The following is a 9540-nucleotide window of genomic DNA, read 5'->3' as shown; positions in this document are numbered from 1 at the left end:
AATAATAAAAGACAGCGTAACAGGAAAAAAGAAACAGAAGTTTAATAATATGTATACTTCCTATATACATGGGAGATACCCAGGAAAACTAAGACTTTCTTGACATTATCTACACTTCTCTTCCCGGTTCAGAGACAAATGGACATTTCCCTTATAAATGTAAATGGCTCTTACAAAAGGGTAACCTCTGCTCATTTTTCAGAGCTTCTCCGCTGCCTGCTGCTTCTTAAAAATAATCCTTATGCCAAAGAAGCACATGTTGGGGTGTCAAGTTCTGCTCCCCTCCAGGAAGGACAGGCTGCCACAAACAGGCCTGTGCTGCCAAGGTGCAGTGGGATACTGTGAAATCCTTCATTTGGTGGCGCAGCTGGAAGGAGGGTCCACAATGGACTTTCAGAGGGTGGTCCACCGGGAGCCCAGCCCTCAAGTACTTGTTCTTCATTCAAACAGGCTTTGTTAAGCACCTTTCCTATGAACCAGAAGCCTGTGTGTTGGGGCGGGGATGGGAGGGAGCAGTGAAGACACAGCCGTGTGCAGAACAACAGCCCCTGCCTTCAGGAAGCTCACTGCCTAGCTGCTGCTGCTGCTGTTAAGTCGATTCAGTCATGTCCGACTCTGTGCGACCCCATAGACGGCAGCCCACTAGGCTCCTCTGTCCCTGGGATTCTCCAGGCAAGAACACTGGAGTGGGTTGCCATTTCCTTCTCCAATGCATGAAAGTGAAAAGTGAAGTTGCTCAGTCGTGCCCGACTCTTAGCGACCCTATGGACTGGAGCCTACCAGGCTCCTCCGTCCATGGGATTTTCCAGGCAAGAATACTGGAGTGGGGTGCCATTGCCTTCTCCGTACTGCCTAGCGGAGGAGACAAATAGTTAAAGTGGCAATCCTACAACTGTTTCTGAAACTATACCAGCAGACGTTTTGAGAGTAAACTTTTGGGACTGTGAGATGTAGAACAGGGGAGGCGATTTAAGCTTAGCCTTGGGATAGCGTTTTTCATTTCTCCAGGTACTAGGGCGAGGAGGGAGTTGTCCAGCACTTACAGGATCAGTGCTTCAAAAAAAGCCAGGCTTGGGTGGTGGTGGTCGTGAGGGCTGGCAAATGCCCGCGGGGGCCCGGTGGCGGCGGCCCCAGGGCCTCGCGGGGGTCAGAAGTGGGGCCGGGGGTCCTCGGGTGGCGCAGTGGCTTCGGCCAGCCTGCTTCGCTCCCGGCCCCACCGTGTGGGGGCGCTGCCTCCTCCCTGGCGGCTGGGGGCGCTGCGGCCGAGCGGCGGGGGGCGCTGCCTCCTCCGGGACGGCGGGGGGCGCTGCGGGCCGGGCGGTGGGGGAGGCCCGGGCCGGCGCGGCGAGCGGCGCGGCGGATGGAGAGTCTGGCCGCGGCCGGCGGCGCCGCCTCCTCGTCGGTCCGGGCACGGCGGGCCGGGGCCTTTGTGTGAGGCGGCGGCGGCGATGGTGCTCGGGCCCCGCGGAGCCGGGTAAGCGCGGCCGGGCCGAGGGCTGCCCTGGCCGAGGCCCGACCCTCGTCCCGGCCTTTCTCTCGCTTTCGCTGGGCTCCCTCCCGCCTGCTGCCCTCGGCCGGATCCATCCTCCCCCGCCGCGCGCCGACCCCCCGCCGGCCCCGCCGCCGATCCCTTCGACCCCCGGCCGGCCCCGCGCCCCGCCGCCACCCCCTCGCCCCCGCCCGAGGTCGCCCTGAGGAATTCCCGGCTGTTTAGGGGAAGGGACCGAGGTGCTCGATGCCCCCTAGATGGAGTGCCCCAGCCGGATCCAACGCCCTTCTCCCGAATTCGACCCTCCAGAAGGGAGACCGTGGCGCCGCGCGGTTGTTGGGGTCCCTTCTCAGAAGTTCAGAATCCGTCCCCTCCCACTGCCGCTCGCGCTTCCCGGTGCCCCGACCTGCTGACCGTTGGTGGGTGGCCACCAGGGCCCCGGAGATCCTTCGCTGGTACCCAACAAAGCTCAGAGGCTTCCTGGGCCCCAGAAAAAGTTGGAAGTTAGTCCAGTGTGGTGAGGTGGAAGAAGGGGGCTGTGTTGCACAGGGCGAGTCGTGAGGCTGAAGGAGAGGGCAACGAGTTTGGCTTTTTTCTGGCCTGCAGGACTCAAAAAGGGGGGGTGGGGTGGGGAATGGTACTGAGCAAGCCTTGAGGAGTTTCCTGTGTAAATTGGATAGCTCCTTATTCCAAACCCTATCCCAAGGCATCAGGTAAATCTCTCAGTTCTGGTCAACATAAGCATAGCTCCTGAAAAGGGTGGGGAAAAAAAGACCCGAAGAGTATTTAGGTAATTCTAAATACCATAGTTGTGTTCTTCTTTACTTTACTTCTCTGACGTCACCCACAAGCTACAGAGAGTATGATAGAGCACTATCTGAATGGCCCTGGGCTAGGAGGCAGGTAGCTTAGATAGGGAAAGATGGGAACTCAAGAATAAGCAAGTGATTTCTTTTAGGGCCTGAAAGAACACAGCCGTGAGAGGAAAGGAAAGGATAAAGCATCTTTTCCCTAGTAGCTAATGGAGCTTGATAATTGTGTTCAAGTATGTGTATGGCATTTGGCCTAGTAAGGGAAGAGAATATACTCAGTGAGATTGGAAAGCTTGTATTCAGGAAGAAATTAGGAAATTAATATGAGAAAAGTTTGAACCATTTGCTCTGGTAATGAAATATAAGAAGGTATCAAGAGACTACTTTGGCTTTAAATCACTAGCTTCTGTCCAGTCAGGCCTGTCTTAGAGAACAGTTTATCAGATTTTTTTCAATATTTTTGGATTTTTTGGTGATCACTCTGTCTTGGGGGATGTGCAGGGAGAAAGGTCACTGTCCCATCACTTCTGCTGTCATTGTCCCCTCCAGCAGAATGGAGCAAGTGTATGTCCATTCACGCTTGCTCTCTACCTGGGGCTATTGTCCCGCAGAGCTCTTCACCTACAAGGATGTGTTTGGCCATCCACCTTATCCTTTTGCTATCCGCAGATTAACTGTGCTGATAAGGAGGCAACTTCACAGGAGCTGCTAAGATGGGCATGAGGATCAAACTGCAAAGCACCAACCACCCCAACAACCTGCTGAAAGAACTCAACAAGTGCCGGCTCTCGGAGACCATGTGCGATGTCACCATCGTGGTGGGGAGCCGTTCCTTCCCGGCCCACAAAGCTGTGCTGGCCTGTGCGGCTGGCTATTTCCAGAACCTCTTCCTCAACACTGGGCTTGATGCTGCCAGGACCTATGTGGTGGACTTTATCACCCCTGCCAACTTTGAGAAGATTCTAAGCTTTGTCTACACGTCAGAACTCTTCACGGACCTGATCAACGTCGGGGTCATCTACGAGGTAGCAGAGCGTCTGGGTATGGAGGATCTCCTCCGGGCCTGTCACTCCACCTTTCCTGACCTGGAGAGCACTGCTGTGGCCAAGCCCCTGACCAGCACCAGTGAGAACCACTCTGGTACCCCGAGTTGTAGCTCAGTAGAACCCCCTCATCCCCTTGGAGAACTCCGGGGGAGCGGGGAGCACTTTGGTCCTGATAGAAACTATGCGTTACCTAGTGATGCTGGAGGAAACTATAAAGAGGAGGAGAGAAATGTTACCAGTGACACTAACCATAGCCTGCAGCCGCTGCCACCAAAGACAGAAGACCACGATGCCCCTGCTCCGTTCACATCCGTCCCCAGCGTGGTGACCCAGCCAGTCCTGGGCACTGTCAGCACAGGCATCCAAACCAGCACCAGCTCCTGCCCGCCATACAAAGTCCAGAGCAACGGAGACTTCAGTAAGAACAGCTTCTTCACTCCTGACAGTGCAGTAGACATTACCACTGGGACCAACTCCTGTCTGAGCAACAGCGACCATTCCAAAGACCCAAGCTTTGGGCAGATGGATGAGCTCCAACTGGAGGACCTGGGGGATGACGACTTGCAGTTTGAAGACCCCACTGAGGAGATTGGCACAGCTGAGGAGGTGATTGAATTGAGTGACGACAGTGAGGATGAGCTAACTTTTGGAGAGGGTGAAAACCGAGAGAATAAGGCCATGCCCTGCCAGGTATGCAAGAAGGTTCTAGAGCCCAACATTCAACTGATCCGACAACATGCTCGGGACCACGTGGACCTGCTGACTGGCAACTGCAAGGTCTGTGAGACCCATTTCCAGGACCGGAACTCCCGGGTCACCCATGTTCTCTCCCACATCGGTATTTTCCTCTTCTCCTGTGACATGTGTGAAACTAAGTTCTTTACCCAGTGGCAACTGACCCTCCACCGGCGGGATGGAATATTTGAGAACAACATCATCGTCCACCCCAACGACCCCTTGCCTGGGAAGCTGGGTCTCTTTGCAGGGGTGGTCTCTGCGGAGCTGAAATGTGCTGCCTGTGGGAAGGCATTGGCCAAAGATTTCCACGTGGTCCGGGGCCATATCCTTGACCATCTGAACCTGAAGGGCCAGGCCTGCAGCGTCTGTGACCAGCGCCACCTCAACCTCTGCAGCCTCATGTGGCACACACTTTCCCACCTTGGCATCTCTGTCTTCTCTTGCTCTGTGTGTGCAAACAGCTTTGTGGACTGGCATCTCCTGGAGAAGCACATGGCTGTGCACCAAAGCCTGGAAGATGCCCTCTTCCGCTGCCACTTGTGCAGCCAGAGCTTCAGGTCAGAGGCTGCCTATCGCTACCATGCCAGCCAGCACAAGTGCAGCAGTGGCCTTGACACACGGCCTGGTTTTGGACTCCAGAACCCAGCTCTCCAGAAGCGGAAGCTGCCGGCAGAGGAGTTCCTGAGTGAGGAACTGGCGCTGCAGGGCCAACCCGGGAACAGCAAGTATAGCTGCAAGGTGTGTGGCAAAAGGTTTGCCCACACGAGTGAGTTCAACTACCACCGGCGGATCCACACGGGCGAGAAGCCGTACCAGTGTAAGGTGTGCCACAAGTTCTTCCGAGGCCGCTCGACCATCAAGTGCCACCTGAAGACGCACTCGGGGGCTCTCATGTATCGCTGCACGGTCTGTGGCCACTATAGCTCTACCCTTAACCTCATGAGCAAGCACGTCGGTGTGCACAAAGGCAGCCTCCCACCCGACTTCACCATCGAGCAAACCTTCATGTACATTATTCATTCCAAAGAAGCAGAAAAGAACCCGGACAGCTGACTGGGTCCCAGCAGAGCCAGGGGGAGCTCCCAGGCGGCAGCCAGGACATTGGTTTTCTAATGGCTGTTGGTCCTGCCCCAGCTGAAGTTACAGTTTTGCCTTGCTAGGAATTCTGTTCTGTCCTGTGTTTAAAGAAGACAAAAGAATACATAGCACATGAACACTAACTGTTTCTGAGAAGCAGCGGCCCTGTCATGTTTACCTCCTTACCTGTTCTTGTCCGTGGAGGGCTGTGTCTTTGATTCTTTGGAGGCTGGTTTTGGGATCTCATCAGGCAGTTGGTGTCAGCTAGATTCCCTTCCCCAGCCTCTTGAGTTTTAGTTTACTGATAGGTTTTATGCTGCTAAGAATCCAACCAACAGCCTCACTGAACAGAGGAGGTGGAGAGAGGTTTTCACTGTGGGTATTACTGCTGGATCTCCAACCGGGACAGCCAGCCAGGAGAGATTTTGGGAATGTGGTCATTCAGAAAAGACAAGGCAGCTCACCCTTGGGTCCTGGTCCCATTCCTTAGCAGGGGCAAGCTGTCAGGGATGAGGGGCCTGCTTGTTCCAGGGCTCTAATCTGCTGATTGGACAGTAAAATCTCTTGGCAGCTAGATCCAAACCGGGGACAAAGCTTTCTGTTTAGGTCTGAAAGCTTTGGGATGAATCGTTGCCAGCTGCAAGAGGTGTCCTGCAGTGCTGCTGAAAGCAGCAGCCTGGGATGGACAGGAAGGGAGATTTCTCTTTTCCCCTCAATTCCAAAGAAATGTGATCTTACGGAGTGGTGGCCTAGGATGTCAGGCCTTCCCTGTGGGCAAAAAAGACAGGGAGCCACTTTGATGTAGTCATCAATCATCTGGCCTCCCTCGACTCTGAGTTTCCTGGTGGAAGGGTGGGGATGTCTCTGAAGCAGCAGCCTTAATTTGCATCCAGTCTCCCACCTAGAAGTGTTTTTGGCCTATAGTGTAGATGTGAAGACCCCATGAGGTGGAGGGGTGGACTGTGAGCCCTTCAGGATTAAAGGGACCCGAGTAGCTGGATGTACATTCTGTCTGTCCCAGTCAGGTAACCTGTTGTTTACTTTGTGCTCACTGGGCCAGAGTTTTGGCAGCTCACCTTTGACCTGCTGGATTTATCCTGATCTGTCATTGTATGGCCACCAGAGGGCGCTGTTGACCAACAGCTGGTTCAAGCCCTCTCCAGGTGACTGGGTAAACCCGTCGGGGTTGCTGGTTGACTCTGTTCTTAGTTGCCTTTTGAGGGGATCTTGCCCAAAGAAGGCTTGAGGGAGAGAGCCCTCGGATCTCGCATCTCACAAGGTGGCACCTCCAAAACCCATACTACCTCACCTGCTCAGGCGAGCTCTGGGGGGCCCTGGCCTTGGCCCTGCCCCTGCCCCTCGTGGGACTCAGCAGCACCCCGGGCTGTTTTACAAGCAAGTAGTTTTAATTAACTCACAAAGCCTTTTTGGACATTAATATTTATTTATTTTTGTTTTTGTATACATATTACCCAGCATCTCTGTTGGCTAAGAGACTTCAGGAAAATGAGCTTCTCCCCAGCAAGTAGCCATATTCCAGGGGACAGTCCTGGCCAGATATTTGGGGAACAGGGGCTTGAACTAGGGGAGAACAGGTCAAGCCTTTAAATAAGCAAATGCTTTTCTCTCCAGATAAGTGTCTTGCAGAATAAACCCAGGGAGCCCTTTAGGGAATGGATATAAATTCTAGAAAGTTGAGGCTTGTTAAATCCCTGGACCTTTTATCCCCTTTCCATCCTGTGGTTGAGTAGGTTGGGGACTGGGTTGAGGGGATAAGATCACACGAAGGCCCTGTTTGCATATTTTCTCATTCTTCCTGAAGTTGGGAAGTTATAGTAACACATACAAGTAAACCAAAGCCCTGGGGCCCTTTTGGACTTGCCCCCGGATCTCCCCCCAGCCCTAACTTATAATAAAGCCTTGGAGTTTTGTGTGCAAAGCTGTCCAGTGAGGTGACCATTACTTGAAGGGACTTATCAAGTGGCCAGCTTTCACTATCAGAATCCAATGAGTTAAATGTTCCCTTGGGACATTCTTGTTAGAAAGCAGTGCTGAGACTTTTCATCCCTGACTGACTGCTTCCTTTCTTCCCATTAGTCATTTAAGAAGGAAAGTGTGTAAAAGACCACAGTCAACTATCTTCTCAGCTTTTCAAGCCTGAGTGCTTTTTCTCCCAGATTGTGGGTGAGGACTGAGTTTTGAATGGCCAGATTTGAGAGTGGGGCTACTCCCTAGAAGCCAGCTGGGTAGCTGAGAATGGATCAGTATGCTGGAGAAACCCTTTTCCTTAACAGAGGGTTATCACTGATGCTGGGTAGTCTGTATACTTAACCTGAAACTGTGAAGTTTTCCCTTTTTGCCAGTAAACCAAAAAGCAAATCCTTGAAACTTTACCCCTAACACTAAATAAAAGACTGCACCCCCTGATCCTCCTGAGGCCAAGTGGTTAACCAGGGTGGCTTGGTTGGCTGCAGTCAGACATGTAGCAGGGTCAGTAGCTCATGAGGCTCATTGACCAAACACTGTCCCCCACGTGTCCCCCGTATTCACACCTCAACCCTTCCTCTGTTTGGAGTCATGTTTGCTTCCTCTGCCACCAGCCACTCTTTTCTGCACTCTTTTACTTGAAACACTATATTGTGGCAAAGGGCACTCTAAGATACCTGGTGGAAGGTATTAATTTTATTCTGAATTTAAAATATTTTCAATTGTCTGTTCATTGGGTTGTGTTGCCCTCTGCCCTGGAGCCCAGTTTAGCACGGTCTTCTGCTGTATCATTCCAAGGTTCGTTCTGTTTGATCCTTGAATGTCTTTTCTTTTTCATCCCCCACCTTTTTTTCTTGTTCAGTACTCAGGACTGGCTACATAATTTATAGAGCCTTTTGTTTAAAAACTATTAAGAATTTTGTGGCAACTAGAGCATTAAAGCAAACACAAGGCCATTCTCATCTTTTTTCCTAAGGGAAAGGGTGATACTCGTAATGTTCTTGTGTTAGTCGTTCAGTCGTTCTGACTCTTTGCAACCCCATGGACTGTTTGTTGCCTGCCAGGCTCCTCTGTCCATGAAATTCTCCAGGCAAGGATACTGGGTTGGGTAGCCATTCCCTTCTCAAGGGGATCTTCCTGACCCAGGGATCCAACCCAGGTCTCCTGCATTGCAGGCAGATTCTTTACCATCTGAGCCACCAGGGAAGCCCCTGTTATTCTAATGGCACACTGTAAACAGCTGCTTGTGGCCAGAGGAAGGGATCAGTATCGTGGCGCTCCTCTGCCCATCCATGACTCACTGATGCTACAGGACCTGCCGGGAAGCTCTGCTGTACCCTGGTGTTTGGTCCTAAAGTTTCAGACTCCAGGGAGTCTCTAGTTCATGGCCAGTTGGGAAGAAAGGAGGTGGGGATGGGAGTCAAGAAATAGGTAAAAATTCTTTTTGACATTCTTCTAGTCTATGAGTACCCTTTTGTCTCTAGGAAACCTCTGAGTTTAATGATCTTTTCCCCAGTCAGGTTTTGCTGCTGGTGAATATTCCTCTTCTGACCATCTGCTGTGCCCTATCACCCTCCGACCCCCAGACTATTCAACTTTGGAAGTGAATTTACACTTCTTCATATACGGACGTGATTTTGTTGGCATGGAAGTGGGCTGTGTGCAGAAATCTGCCCATCTGGGAATCCTCGTGTGTCCTTTTCCCTAAATCCTGCACTGAACGAATCAGGAAGCAGGGCACACAGCGTTTGTTTCAATGTGCTTACTCATGGTAAACGTCATATCAGAATGAAAATGGAACTTTTACTTTGGATGTTTTCTTTAACACCCTTCCCCTGTCCAGTCCCCCCTCCCCTCCCACCTCTACTAGCTACATCTCTTATGAAACTGAGAAGAGTTGTTGACATTTAACTCCTTCCATTAAATTAATAAGTACTGACCTCCTAATATTTAAGTGTTTACTATCTATTGCTGTAAAGTTTTGTATATTTTGTAAACTTCTTTTCTCAAATAGTAGATGTCTAAAATCGTTGTACATCTGATTCTTTTATATTCCATTGTTCAGCACAAAGTGTGGTTTTTATTTAGAATAAAAAAAAGGAAATTTGAAACGGTCGTTCTTTTCCTATTTACTGTGGTCTGCTCATCCCTCACAGTTCAGAGTATCTGGGCCATCAACCCTCTCAGTAGCAATATTCTGCTCAGCGGATGCCAAAGTTCTTTCAGGTAGCACATTTCCTTTCCTGTAGCTGGAATTCCCCGGGGTTGACTTGATCTGTTTTTAGTGGAAAATTAACTCAATGACCCAACCTTTTCAGAGGGACCATCTCTAAGGGGAATCTTTTATTGGCCCAGAGAGAGCAGTGGGATTCTACTAATGTCTGGTTGGATC

At 51.4% G+C, this 9540-nt stretch overlaps 1 protein-coding gene across 1 annotated transcript; it reads left to right on the top strand.

Annotated features, from left to right (window-relative positions):
- The first annotated feature begins 1337 nt into the window (after positions 1-1337).
- On the top strand, positions 1338-9264 carry ZBTB39 (zinc finger and BTB domain containing 39). The gene is made up of 2 exons (XM_055578273.1): positions 1338-1474; positions 2971-9264. The coding sequence occupies exon 2, from the start codon at positions 3015-3017 to the stop codon at positions 5136-5138; it is 2124 nt and encodes a 707-aa protein (XP_055434248.1). The 5' UTR covers positions 1338-1474; positions 2971-3014; the 3' UTR covers positions 5139-9264.
- Positions 9265-9540: the final 276 nt, after the last annotated feature.

Source organism: Bubalus kerabau, chromosome 1, assembly GCF_029407905.1.
Source record: "Bubalus kerabau isolate K-KA32 ecotype Philippines breed swamp buffalo chromosome 1, PCC_UOA_SB_1v2, whole genome shotgun sequence".
In the NCBI taxonomy this organism is placed as follows: domain Eukaryota; kingdom Metazoa; phylum Chordata; class Mammalia; order Artiodactyla; family Bovidae; genus Bubalus; species Bubalus kerabau.
Note: the sequence above shows the minus strand (reverse complement) of the source record. Positions and strands in the feature narration are given on the sequence as shown.